Source organism: Pelodiscus sinensis, chromosome 7 (genome assembly GCF_052426305.1).
Source record: "Pelodiscus sinensis isolate ZL-2025 chromosome 7, ASM5242630v1, whole genome shotgun sequence".
Lineage (NCBI taxonomy): Eukaryota > Metazoa > Chordata > Testudines > Trionychidae > Pelodiscus > Pelodiscus sinensis.
Window position 1 is genome coordinate 63,870,170 of NC_143058.1, and position 13,267 is coordinate 63,883,436.

General features: G+C 51.6%; 1 protein-coding gene across 8 annotated transcripts in view; it reads right to left on the bottom strand.

The window, feature by feature from the left end:
* MLPH (melanophilin) overlaps positions 1-13,267 on the bottom strand; it is a 60,650-nt gene that overhangs the window by 9,706 nt on the left and 37,677 nt on the right. For 5 of the 8 annotated variants that reach the window (XM_075934034.2, XM_075934031.2, XM_075934037.2 and 2 more), the window contains 3 exons: positions 10,095-10,178; positions 8,078-8,266; positions 679-834 (listed from right to left, as the gene is read on the bottom strand). In XM_075934034.2, coding sequence (XP_075790149.2) covers positions 679-834; positions 8,078-8,266; positions 10,095-10,178 — 429 coding nt within the window. The remainder of the gene's footprint in view (positions 1-678; positions 835-8,077; positions 8,267-10,094; positions 10,179-13,267) is intronic. The other 3 variants (XM_075934033.2, XM_075934038.2, XM_075934036.2) reach the window with 1 other exon arrangement.

Below are 13,267 nucleotides of genomic sequence, written 5' to 3' on the forward strand. Positions count from 1 at the left end.
TGGTGCTGGGGCATACAGCACAGGAGTCGCTGTGATACTGTTCAGGTTTGGTTTGCCTGCCTATCCAGACAGGCCAAACCCGAACGGCACTGTATTCCCCACGGGCAGGCTGCAACACGATTAGTTTTGGGGCCCTCGGCAAGTTCCCTCCAGCTATCCCGCTGCCAAGGGTACACACCGCCAATGTTCCCTCTATTTTTTCTATCTCGTTGCAGAATAAATTTTGTTATGTGCACCGCAGCATGGGCAGAGTGCACCACCCATAGAAACACAAGGTGTCGGTTGTGGGGGCTCTGCTAATCAGCTGTACAGCCAATGAATCTCCCCTGCGTGGAACACTGTTGACCATGCAGAATGCGCCTACGGCGGCGAACTCCGCTCGAAACACTGTCTGCCAGGGCAAAGGAAATGCTCGCTCAGAGTTTGTTTTCTTACTGAGCAAATGAAGCATTCAGCAGTTGGCCCAGCAGTGTGTTTGTACAGCACTGTGTGCAGCTGGCCTCTGACGACAGCCCCCCGGCGGGACAGTAACACAAATAAACCCCACCACAGAAACTAGCGGGGGCGTGTGGGATCAGCCGGTCGTATCACGTCCCAGGGCCCTGTGTTCCATCCCGGAGAGCTGCGCTAGCCGCTTCGTGAAGCCGGCGCCTTTTGTGCGGCGGCCTGATCTATTACCTCGCTCTCGGCCTGCTGCACCTGCACGGCCGTGGAGGCCACTTTGTCCTCCAGCTCCGACAGCTCCGAGTCAGTGGTCCCGCTGTGCCGCGCACGTTCCTCCACGTCTCGCGGGGCCTTGTCCGGCCCGCCGGTCTCTCCCGCAGTCACCGACACCTGGCCAAAAAAGCCAGCGTGTGATCACCTCACAGTCAGGCATCGCCTGTTACACCGTCTTCCCACTCGAACCCCCCTCTGCGCTTAGACAGTCCTCAGGCTGAAACAGGACTCTGGCGAGAGCCGAGCTGTGTAACTACCATTTTGCTGAACTGTCTGTACCTTTGCACTCCGGCAGGGATGTCTTCCTCTAAAGGATTTGGCCATTTCCTCCCCTTTGCTATTTTTCCAGAGCAACAATTGCTGAGGCAAAGCTCATTGGGAAACCCCACGGCAAAACGCCAACACCCCATCACACGGTGTCAGCGTCCGGAAAAGGATCTTCGTACCGTGCACTGAGACCAGGAGGCTGGCATTAGAAACAAGTGCTTGCAAGGAGAAGGAACAACGCAGCCGGGCGGTGAAGGCCTGTCTTCCTTAGCTGCGTCGGCAGCTGGAGGTGCAATTAATGCACCAGTGCCGTGAGGAGAACCATTTGTCAACTCAGTATTGGATGGTTAATATTGTCCTGATAAACTACGTGCAACTACGTTCCATGTGTGACTGTAAGACTTTCCTGTCTACTGTTTCTGACACGTGTTCTAAACTGCAGCTGGCAAACAGGCCGGACTCAATTCAAGCCATGCATGCTCTGCTTAATTCACACTGAAGCAGTACACAATGTCATCACGGAGGAAGGGAAGCAAAAGACGCTCCGACAGGTGAGGAAAAAGCGGCAGGAAACATCCTTCCCTATAGACTCTCACTCCTGAATTTCCGCGGGGAGGGTCTTCCAAAAGCGGAACGGACACTACAGAAAGGAAGGATACACCCCCCACTGTGCCCTCTCCTTTCTCTCGTCCATCGATCCACTGCACGAGAAGGGCCAAAGGAAGCAGCCACTAAACTGCTCCTGCCTCGTTAGTTCGGGCAGTCAGACTGCTGAGCACATGCGGTGAGAAAACCTTGCTTTGAATTTAACATAGTTCGTTGTGTTAGGCACCAGTTGCATTTAACCGTTAGCTTTTTTGTAACCACTTCTGACTGTTATACCTCGTGACTTGCACTCACTTAACATCTCTCTCTTTGCAGTCCATAAACTTCTTTTATTGTTTTATTTAACCCACAGTGCTTGAATTGATGGGTCTGGGAAACTCCCTTAGGGGACAGGGGAAGTTATGTGCATATTATTTCTGTTACAGCAAGAACAGGAGTGCGATGGATTTGTATTGTTCAGGATCGGGCAGGGCAGGACAGACATTTCTGGGGGAAATCTAGGCCTGGGAGTGGGCCAGGGACCCACAACCGAGAGCCGAGGTGTCTGGCTGGCTGCAGGGGAGGCTGCTCGTAAGCTGTCCAGAGAGACGCCGGAGCTGCAAAACAGTGTCAAGAGCCCCCCAGGTTCCAGGGCAGGTGACACAGCTACTCATTAGTCTGGCTCGTACCCCGGGCACGTCCCAGAGAGATGTAGTTGTACCCGCGAGGGACAGAACCTGTCCGGGGAAGGGGCGCTGGCTGGACTCCACCGCAAACACCTTGTCTGGCAGCGACTAAGAGCTGAAGGCTGATCACACTGAACTCAGTTAAATCTCCCAGCAGCCCACAGCAGTGAACCTCTGCCTCTCTCACGCCCATCTAACCGGACAATGGGCAGCCGGGGGGAGGGAGTGATTCCCTGACACCTGATTTTCTGGGGGGCCCTGGCCCTTAGTTGAACCTCTTTGGTTTAGCCTTATGGTTCCTTCAAGTTTTCGACGGCTTCGCCCGCCTCCTTCCCACCTCCCAGCCTGGAGGGCTTCCTCCTGCTGGCCCGCTCCACTCCAGGACCTGGACCTGGCTCCTTCCGTGGCCCGCCACACACAACCGGAGCTGCAGCCCGCGCACAGCCGGAGAAAACAGCTGCATTAGCATGCCCACCCCTACAGGCGACAGCTCCAACCGGGCAGAGGCGAGGAGCTGTAATTAAAGCTCTCCCATTGTCCCTCGAGGGCTCTCAGCCAGAGACGGAAGTGGCTGGGAGCTAGTGCTTTGATGGCAGAAGGCGCTTGGTGGAGGACAGCTGTGACAAAGGAACGGTCTCCAAACGAGCTCCCATTAGCTGGCAGGAGAAGGCTGCAAGGGGGCAGCTTTTGGCCTCGCAGGCTGTGCGTACCGCACCTCACACAGGACTTTGAACTGAGCGGGGGTTCCCAGGCGCTGCACGATACAAGTATTAGAGCAGGGGTCACCAACCAGTAGATCGGGATCTTCCAGTAGATATTGGAGCCTCTGACAGGGGATCCTGACTGGGTTGGCCGGGAAGCTATCGAACACTGGCCCTTCAGTTGCCCCTCCACCCACTGTCCTGCTGCTCCTGCCCTCTGTCTTGGAACTGCCCCCCAGGAGCCTCTTGCTTGCTAGGCAGGGTATGGGAGGGAATGGGGGGGCTGTCAGGGTGTCCCCCTCTTACCATCCCTGTACCCCATCTCCACACAGAAGGGGATGGAGGGAGCGTGGCAATGCTCATCTCTGTCACTCTTGCACACTGTGTGTGTCATTCTCTCTCTCTCTCTCCCACACCCACCCACACACCCACACACACACTGTCCCTCTCCTCTCCCGGCCCAACACACACGTGGGGGGTTGCTGTTACTTTCACTGCTTGCAGTGTGGGTTAGTTTTGGGTTCTGACTGGTCTGTGCATTTCATCCTTTTCATTTCTCTCACACCTCAATGTGATTCTTTGCGTGGCACGTTCTAAAATGCCGAACCGGTCGTGGCTGGAGTCATTATCCCAATGGTCATTGCTGCTCCTGGATGTGGCCGGCATGTCCCTGCAGCCCCTGAGAGAGGCAGAGCCGGGGGTCTCCACATGCTGCCCTTGCCGGCAGACACCCGCCTGCAGCTCCCACTGATCAGTAACGGGGAACCGTGGCCAGTAGAAGCTGTGGGGTCAGCGCCTGTAGATGAGGGGCAGCCTGTGGAGCCGTTGCGGCACATGCCGGCTGCTTCCAGGGTCGGTGCAGGGCCAGGACAGGAATAAGCCGCCTTAACCCCCCTGTCCACCACCCGGAAGCCGTCTCAGTCAAACGGTGCCCAGCCAGAGCCTGCTTCCTGAACCCGTCCCTGCCCTGAACCTCCTCCAGCACCCAACACCTTCCCAGAGCTTGCACTTTGAACCCCAATCCCCCACCCTGGAGCCCCTCGCACACTCCAAACCCCTTGGCCCAAGACCAGAGCCTGCACCCCAACCCCCTACCCCAGCCTGGTGCAAGCGAGTGAGGCGGGGGAGGAAGGGGGATGGCGCGAGCAGGGTGAGGCCTCGGAGAAGGGGTGGAGCAGGGGCAGGGCCTTAGAGAAGGGGCGGGAAGGAAGCGGGGCCAGGGGATTTGGGCTTGAGGTCGATCTCACATTAACAGAGTGCTGGGAGGTTAAAAAGGCTGGAGCCAGCTGTAGTAGAGCTATTGGTTTGCATGTGGCAGTTCACAGTTACCCCGCCATCTCCCCACCACTGCGGCTGGCAATACCCATCACCATTCAGCTCAGTTATACAACCGCACAGCCCCGAAGCTTTGTGTGGCCCCACACGAACAGCGCTCACTCCTGCCGTAAGCCACGAAGCCGGTGCACGTGTCCCGCTGCTGTGGCCCTGCCCCGGCTGCCCTGGGAAGCAGGCGCTTGCATCAGGCGCTTTGCTCATCTCGCCTCTGCTTTCCACGTGAGGCAGCTGCTTCTCAGCAGACGGCCCGGGGAAGCGGGTGGCTGTTCTTTGCGGGACGGGTTCCCGGGGCGGAACGCTCCCATCCAGCCCTCTAGCCCAGCAGCTGTCCCTGATGCTACTCAGCTCCGATTCATCAGGCCACAGCTGCTCGCGGTGGGCAGCCCTGACTATGTTCCTTTTTCAGCCTCTTTCCCTGCGTGGCCCAGGCTGCATCCTAGGGAAGCACGGCTCTCACTAACTGGCTAGTTCGAATGCTGCACAGGGAGAGCGTTTAGCACCTAATTGCAACATACGGCTTCTTGCTACAGTGGGCCCGATCCTGGCTGTCAATACCCGGGCTTGGAGACAGAAATCCGTCGTTTCTATGCTGCTTGTCATAGGAGAAAAGAGTTTGTTTCTATGTCTGTTCCTTCTTTTTATATGGCTCTTCCTGAGCCAACGTGGAGTTGAACAACACCCTCCCCCCTCGAGTCAATGTGAAGTTGAATACCCCCCCACCAAGCTAATATGGAGTAGAAAAACACCCTCCCCCCCTAAGCCCATCATTGGAGGCATTTGAAATGCAAACCTGCATCAGAAATTTTGCAAAGGGGCCCCACGCTCTGTTACATGGATTGAATCAAAACCGGGACTCGGACCTATCTGGATTTTAGGGTGTTCTGAGTCCAGATCCAAAGGCGGGAGCCAGAGATCAAGTTGGTTCTGGAAAGACATGGAGTTTTTTAAACAAGAAGCATTTTCTAAATGTCCTTAACGAAGCAGCGGGGAATAACAGCCGCAGACACTGTAGCTGCTACTGTTCGGGTTGGCGACCAAGAGGTAGGCAGAGCTAACTGGGATACCTTGACTCTAAGCCCAGAGCCAAGTTCTGCTCTATAGCCTAGACTCCCTCTGGTTGGCCACTTTGTGTCACTGGACTCTGGTCTGACCTAGCCACCGGAGAACCCCTTGGCGAAGGCGAACACTTGGGTAGCTTCAATGCCCACTGCTGCTGCCCATGTGCAGGGGGCGGGTTGGGGTTGGGACGCACCCGCGTCTGCCTGTTCACAACCGATGGCTGCTCTTATGAGCGTGCAGCCAGTTGCCAAAGTCAGAGCAGACCCGAAGCTGCTCTTATTTATGGGAACAGACAGGGGTCAGTGCAGACGCACTGTGAGAACTCGGGCAGCACGTCCCCACCTGGACTCTGTTGAGTAGTTTTTGGGCATAGAGCTGTTCAGCGAGGGTACAGCATGTTGGCGGGGGATTGTGGGTAAGAGACTAGTGAGCTGTACCCCAACCTGCACCTTCCGTACTCCTGTGACATTCCGGCTGTCCCTAGAATGTAATTACAGCCCTGGGCTGGGACACAGATCTCCCAAAACGCACGCACTTGCTCCACCCCGGCGCCCCACTCCGGCGCCGCTCGCCCGCTCGGAGTCACCTCCATCTCCACCACCCAGGGCTGCTTCCCAGCATCAGATGGACACAAGTAAAAAGGCTGCGTAGAGAAGAGACGCAGCTCTGGGCTCAGACAGATGAAAGCGGCGTGGCACAGGCATTGACGTGCTCCCGGGCCCAGTCTCGCTCCTCGGCGAGTGGCGCCGCTCGTTAAAAGGAGCCGGGCCAGAGGGCACCCCGGGAGCTGCCGAGTGCGCCAGACAAAGGAGCCATTAAAACCCAGCGGGATGCCGGCCCCCCTGCTCTGTTCGCATGCAACGCCTCGCCGGGAAAGGGCGGCTGGGCGAGGGCCTGGGTGGCTCGCTCTTCCTTTAATTAATATTTGAATCCCTTCCCGGCCTCGGGAGCTGTCAGCACAGCCACACTGAGTCATCGACTGAGGGGACAATACGGACCTGGGAGCTCATCTCTCTGAGGAGGGGCTGGTGTATTGACAGCCCAGAGGGCCTTTGTCTGCCGGGGCTTTTCAGCTGAACAAGCACACAAGGGAATGAGTCTCCTCGGGCCGAGGATGCCTGGAGCCCTCAGTCTCGGGTGGAGTAAGGCCGTGAGCCTCTCTGCGCTGCCCGGGCGCCGACGCGGAACAGAACAGCTACTGCCTGAGGGCGGAAAAGGGATCCCTGCCCCCGGCAGCGCAGCACACAGCAAAGGACTAGGGGCACGTACGTGGCAGGGCCAACACAGGCGCCAGCCCAGCACAGGGCAGGCTAGACCCTGGGTCCTTCCCTAGGGGGCTAATAATTAGAACCATCTAGGCCCCCTAGGAGCAGTAGATCTCCTCAGAGGTAGCCCCTCAGGCCCTGCCCCTGCTCTTCAGGAAGCAGACAAGGGTCAGGGCTGTGGTAGACCCAATCCCCACACCCAGCCTGATCCCCAGAGCAGCCTGGAGTGGCCCTGAGTAACACCGAGTGCCCGGCTGGGATGGCACCAGCCCGGGCCCCTGTCCCTTCAGTGGATACAACACGCTGGTGCCCCCATTTGCAGCCTGCTGGCAAAGCTGCCAGTGAGGCGGGGGAGGGCATGGGGGAAGTGGGACGGCTGCACTGCAGAAACGCTCCCCGCCCCAGGGAGTCTCCGAGCCCAGGGCAGCTGAGTGGGGCTCGCGCCGCAGGGCGACACAGAACTGCCGCCGTTCTCGCTCAGGCTGGAGTGGGCCGGTTCTCAGAGCCGAAGCAAACGCTGCTCTGCCCCACCCCGCCGTGTGGGCCCACCTCAGTCCACCCGGACGCAGAGACTCACGGGCGCGGGCTGGTTTCTCTTTGTGCCTGGCACCCCGCCCCACCGACAGCACGGAGCTGGCATGATCTCACGCAGGGACCTCGCTGCTGCCGGGAGAAGGGCGCCTCTCTCCTAAGCCACCGTCCGCCACGCGGCAGAAATCAAAATGAAGCTTGTGGCCTCGGATGTAAAATTCCCTTTAATTGGCTAACCAGGTTAAACGCCACATTTATCCGGTTAACCGATTAAAGGGGGTGGGCGGGGGCAGTTCCCCCACCCGTTGCGGCTGGGCTGGAGCGACCTGCACACCACCTGTGGTGTGCCCAGGCCTGTTGTGGACGGGACGGCTCTGGTTGGGCTGGAGCGCCCCTGTCTGCAGCAGGCCCCACAGGTGGAAACTGCCCTCTGCCTGCGGCGGCCGTTGAGCTGCTCCAGCCCCTCATGGTTAACCAGGTCACCTTTCACATCCCTAGGGAGCCCTCCAATGACCTGGGCTCCCTGCCACGCACACCTACTCAACATTGAGCAAACCTTCCATTTTTTCACCACTTCCCACTATTTTGTCTCAACTACAAGCTTCCGGCACCACCGTACGCTCCCTTCTTGCTAAGTGGAAGATGGAAACCAGGCATGGGAGAGGTGCCAGTATGGTAAAGGTTGAGGACAACTGGTCTGCCCCTCTCTCACGCTCTGTCCCATGCTCTTGCCATCCAGGCAAGGTGAAGAGGCAAAGATCTTAGCTGCTAACACTGGGTGTCCATGACAGGGCACAGGAAAAGCCAGTCGGTATTGTCTATGGTGCCATCATAGGATGTTAAGAGGAAAGGAAGAGTAGGAACAGAAATGGAAATATGGAGACTGACGTGAGAACGGGAACTGAATTTTAGATGGTAGGATGCACGCTACCTTCTGAGCATTACTGGGCAGGTCACTGCTGTAGGAACTCATCTCCGGTTGTGGTTCATCCTTCCCCCTTTCCTCCTCTTCCTCAGAAGAATCTTCTTTGTCACTGATGTTGCTGGCTAACTCTTCCAGCTTCCTCTTCAGTTCCTCCTCTTCCACATCGGGATCGGTGTGGGACTCAGGGGCCGGAGACTAGAAGGAGAAAAATAAGCAATGCTCAGTCTGTTGGTGGTCATGCGATCCGAATGGTGTGGGTATGTTTAGGCTTCCTAGGATATTTCTAGAAATGTAGCCGTGTTAGTCTGGGGTAGTTGAAGCAAAATGCAGGACAATGTAGCACTTTAAAGACTAACAAGATGGTTTATTAGATGATGAGCTTTCGTGGGCCAGACCCACTTCCTCAGATCTTCCACTATTTGATCTGAGGAAGTGGGTCTGGCCCACGAAAGCTCATCATCTAATAAACCATCTTGTTAGTCTTTAAAGTGCTACATTGTCCTGCATTTTGCTAGGATATTTCTATGCGAGCAAAAGGATAAAGGAGAGAGTTTATTCTGTCAATTTATCTGATCAAATGTAATGCAATGCTCTTGGGTCTTTTGTTGGCAGCAGAATTCAAACCCAGCACCTCTGGATCTAAAATAGTCACCCTTCTCCCTGAGATGCAGTGCCGACACAAATAGCTACAGGACCCTACCACAGTGGGAGAGAGAGCCACACCATGTGAAGGAGGGTTACATAATCACCACTTAGCTTCTACCACTCACCCAAGAGGCAGGCTGTAGCTCACAATACGTGAGCTCCAATCGAGAACTCAGGCTAAAGTACCGATCCAATCCAGAGATGGACAGGTATATTCCTGGCAGCTGAGAGCAGCATGCCCTAAGGAACTGACCTCTGAAGAAATAGGGCCAGTTGAAAATTTTTCCATCAAAACTCTTTTTGGACAGAAAATTGAATTTTTGATTCAACATTTGAGTTGCTACTTTCTGCAAAAGATTTTGATTTGTCAAAAACTGGAAATATTTTGGCTGAAATCCAAATGCTGAAATACAGTGCTGTCACTTGGACATGCAGCATGACTGTAGGCTCCCATGATGCACTGCTTCCCTTCTGCAAGACGAAAGAGAACAGTGCATTATGGGAGATACAGTCTGGCCAGGCAGCCTGGCATACCAATGAGAACGGAGGAACACAAACGACAACTCCCAAGAGGCACTCTAGAAGCATTTCCAAATCAAAATATTTCAGTTTATGACCAAAATATTTTGGAATTCAAATTTGTGCTGGGAAAAAAAAAAAAAAAAAAAAAGGGGTCAAAGTTTTCCACCAAGGAAAAAAGAAGAAACAGAAATTAAAAGGGCAGTTCAGCAGAGTTAGCTGGAAAATGGTAAGTAATTTTCTCTGCTCTAGAGAGGTACCACATTTAAATCGTGGCTCCAAACACCCTCACATTTTGATGATGTTTAGATCTGGAGCAAGCACTACTCTTTTCAGCTTGAACCCGTCTTTAATTTTAACCAGAGAGAAATTACTCTCCATTCAAGCCAGACCTGCGTGAATCTTTATAATTGTTTTTATCCCTTCTGCTGAGCGATCAACTATTATATCAATTAACTTTGCACCTATGTGAAGGAAACGAAGCGCGTACATATTCTGCAACTGGAAACTCAAAGCAGCACTGAGTGACCTATCCATGCACCAGCTGATTCGATGTCACAAGAGAATTTAAAATTAAATTGATCTTCTTCCTTGAGGGCATTCTGATGGCCATTCAGACAGGGGCAATCACATGGAAAAGACAAATGTCCTCCTCAATTAGAATCTGCTACTCGCACCACACAGATTAGTACATTTAAATGTTGCTATTGATTCCTGTGGAGTAACCTTGGAATTCTCATCAATTCTGGAAGCGTTTACACGCCTACAGGAACAGATGCATATAAATAAAACAGCCTTGTTCCCGCAGAGAACGGATTAAAGTGGAGCTAATCCACGCCCCCAACTCAGACACCGTTACCTCTTCTGAGTGCACCATGATTCTTTCCTCTAGACGGTTCAGCATGCGTTCAATAGCAGACATGCGCTTGTTGAGCTCAAATATCTATGGCAGCGAAAAGAGAGAGAGAGTACAGACCATGTCCCATCACCAGCCCGAGAATATAGTACAGGGCAGATCTAATCAACAGAACAGAGACTATGGCGCAGGACAGGGCCCATCACCAGTGTCACTGGCTAAGCATGAAATAGAGAACAGGTCACCATTGGAAAGACTATGAGGGTTTTCAAAAGAGCCTCTGGGAATCAAAAGTAGAGCTGAGCAACATTTTCCCACCAAAAATTTTTTTTTTGAAAGAGAAATGCAAATGTTGGTTGACTGAAACATTTCACAAGTCCACATCAACACCGTCATATTGTTTTGGTCAAAACCATCATCGGAAAAAACCCCGGAAAGGTTTTGTTTTGACACGCTGGGTTCAATGTTTTCAATATGAAATGACTTTCATTCCCAAATGTCCATTTTATTTAAAAGATTTCAACAGTGACCCCCAATCTCTCCCCCCCCACACCTGAAATCAAGCCCAAGCTTTTCATTTGGGGTTGAAATTAACATTTTTGTTCGACCTGAGGTGAATTGTTTTCAGCCTCTCATTTTGACAAAAAAATTCAAAAAGCGTGTTTTTGGACGCAAACCATTATCTAACCCTGGATTTCCAGAAAATTGCCAGTGAATAAAAAAACCCAGTTATTTGCATAGATCTTTCTACTCAAGAGTACAAGCCAAGGAGCTTGCTGTAGAATGAGGCAGGGAAAAGAGGATGGCTTTCCAAGCACCTTGAACTTGTTCCATCTGAATCTTCATGGCCAACTTGGATCGGACATGCCCACATCACAGAGAGGTAGGGCAGGAGAGCAGCTTGCCTAGTGTAAAGTTTGCCTATTTGTCAGTCAGGACCAGCAGCATACAAGGGAAATTCTCCAGTAGAGGAGTTGCCCAGCTATATTTCCTGAGGCATGGTGCATTTTTTTAGCTGGCCCTCTGTTTCGACAGTGTGGACGCCAGTCTGTCATTGATCAACAGCATCAAACCATTATTACTGTCTCTAGGCCGGTGAACAGCGTCAGAAAGAAAATCATTTTATGTTCATTAAGACACTGGATCAGATTCAAGTCTGGTTTAAGCTCCACTTCCCACCAATAAACCGTTCAGCCAGCTAGCACCCCAGTGGCTCCTCTCTGAGGGTACGTCCAGGCTTTTGTTGACGGAGGCTTTGTCGACAGATATTGTTGACAAAACTTCTGTCGACAAAGAGCGTCTAGACTACATCCAGTTCTGTCAACAAAGCAAGCTGCTTTGTCGACATGAGAGTGTAGACGCAAAGGACAGTGTAGATGCAATAATGCCTTCTGTCGACAGAGCTCTGTCGACAAAAGGCGTTATTCCTCGTAGAATGAGGTTTACTGGTGTTGACAAAACTGCCGAGTTCTGTCAACAGAACTTGGCAGTAGTATAGACGCAGGTATAGTTTTGTCAACAAAAGTCCACTTTTGTCGACAAAACCGGTAGTCTAGACACACCCTGAGACACCAGTGGAAATGGAAATGTTTGAAAGAAGGTACCTGTTCTCTGGGACATTTTTTGAAGGGAAAGCCACCCAAAGACGACTCTCCTTTGACATTTTCTGATTTTTCCTATTAAAAACCAAAACATTCCTTTTTGCTTTTCAAAACCCAACACGTTTTTCCGTTTTATATATGGGAAGCCCTCGCTAGCGCGGTTTTGCATCTTCACGGTGAGCCGACTCAAGCAGACGACCCAGCGTGATGACGCTTTTTCAGTGAGTTCTAGCAACGGAGCCTGAAAGTGAAAAGGGAATTGAAGCTGCAATGACTCCACTCTGGGAAATTTTAGCTACTACACGCGTTTATTGCATTATCCCATGGAAATATTAAATCGACTGCATCATTATACCATTTTATAAGGAAAATGTGGTTGTTTTGTGTTGCGAACACTGCCTGCCACCCTGTGTTTACTGATATCCCCATTTGTGGTGAGCTCAAAAACATATCCCTGCGAATGGTGAGGGCTGCCTGTAGTTTTGGTTGGTCTGGCCAATGAAGACAAGGTAGGGTAGAAAACTCAAAGCTTGAAACCCGAAGACAAATCCTTTTTTGATTTTCAAAAGGCCAAAATGAAACATTTTCATGTAATAAGAAAGTATTTGGAACATTTCAAAGGAAATCAGTGTTTTCGGTAAATAATGATATTTCCTTCTAAAAGCCTTTTTTTTCTTTTAGGTAAGAAAAAAAAATGATGAAAACTGTTGTAAATGGAAATGCTTCTCCATGTGACAACCCATTCTCATCAGCCATATCTCATTAAAAGATGAGTGGCCAGCACATGAAACAAGAAAGAAAAATGTGTGCATTTTTTTAACGCTTCCTTCTTTTCTTCGCCTGTCACTGTTATATTTGTTAATAGATGATTAAGTAGATCCCTACAAGAACTTGGAGTGCCTGCAGCCACTTAAAAAAATACAGTAAGCTCAGTAGATGAATGTAACAAATGGGTACTTGAGAGCAAAGAGGACTGTAATTATCATCCTTAGTAAAAAGCACCTTTAGTAACACTACACTCTCAGAGAGGCGGTAATCCAATAACTTCTAAAGTGAAGCCGCAGTAAATACTGTTGAGTTTGATGTGACCAGCGCTTACATCGCACCAGGGGCAATAAACAGGATGAGCCTTGTAGCTGTGTCACTAATAAATTAATCCATTAAAAGAGATGGATATGAGAGACTAATACCTGAAGATACCTTAAGGCTAGAAGCTGAAATGCAGGAAACCTACAGGCTAAGATATTTAACTGAGCCAAATTAGGCTTTAGATAAAGACTGCTGTATTATACGGATAAGTTAGGGTTGACATAAGTAAGTTAACAGTAAACCTGCCAAGCTTGTATCAATGTTTGTGATATGTTTAGATTTTGAAAATAACCACTGAGTTTGGATGATAATGTCTGAGAAAATACACGACTGAGTAGCAGCTGGGATGAAACAGAAAAAAAAAATCTATGCGGTAACCTGCCCATGATGGTTGTAATAAAGGGGAATTAACACGCTGGCCCACAGCGAGAGGAGCACCCCCAAAATACCGGGGTGTAGGAGTTCAAATAAGAAAATGAGGTAAAA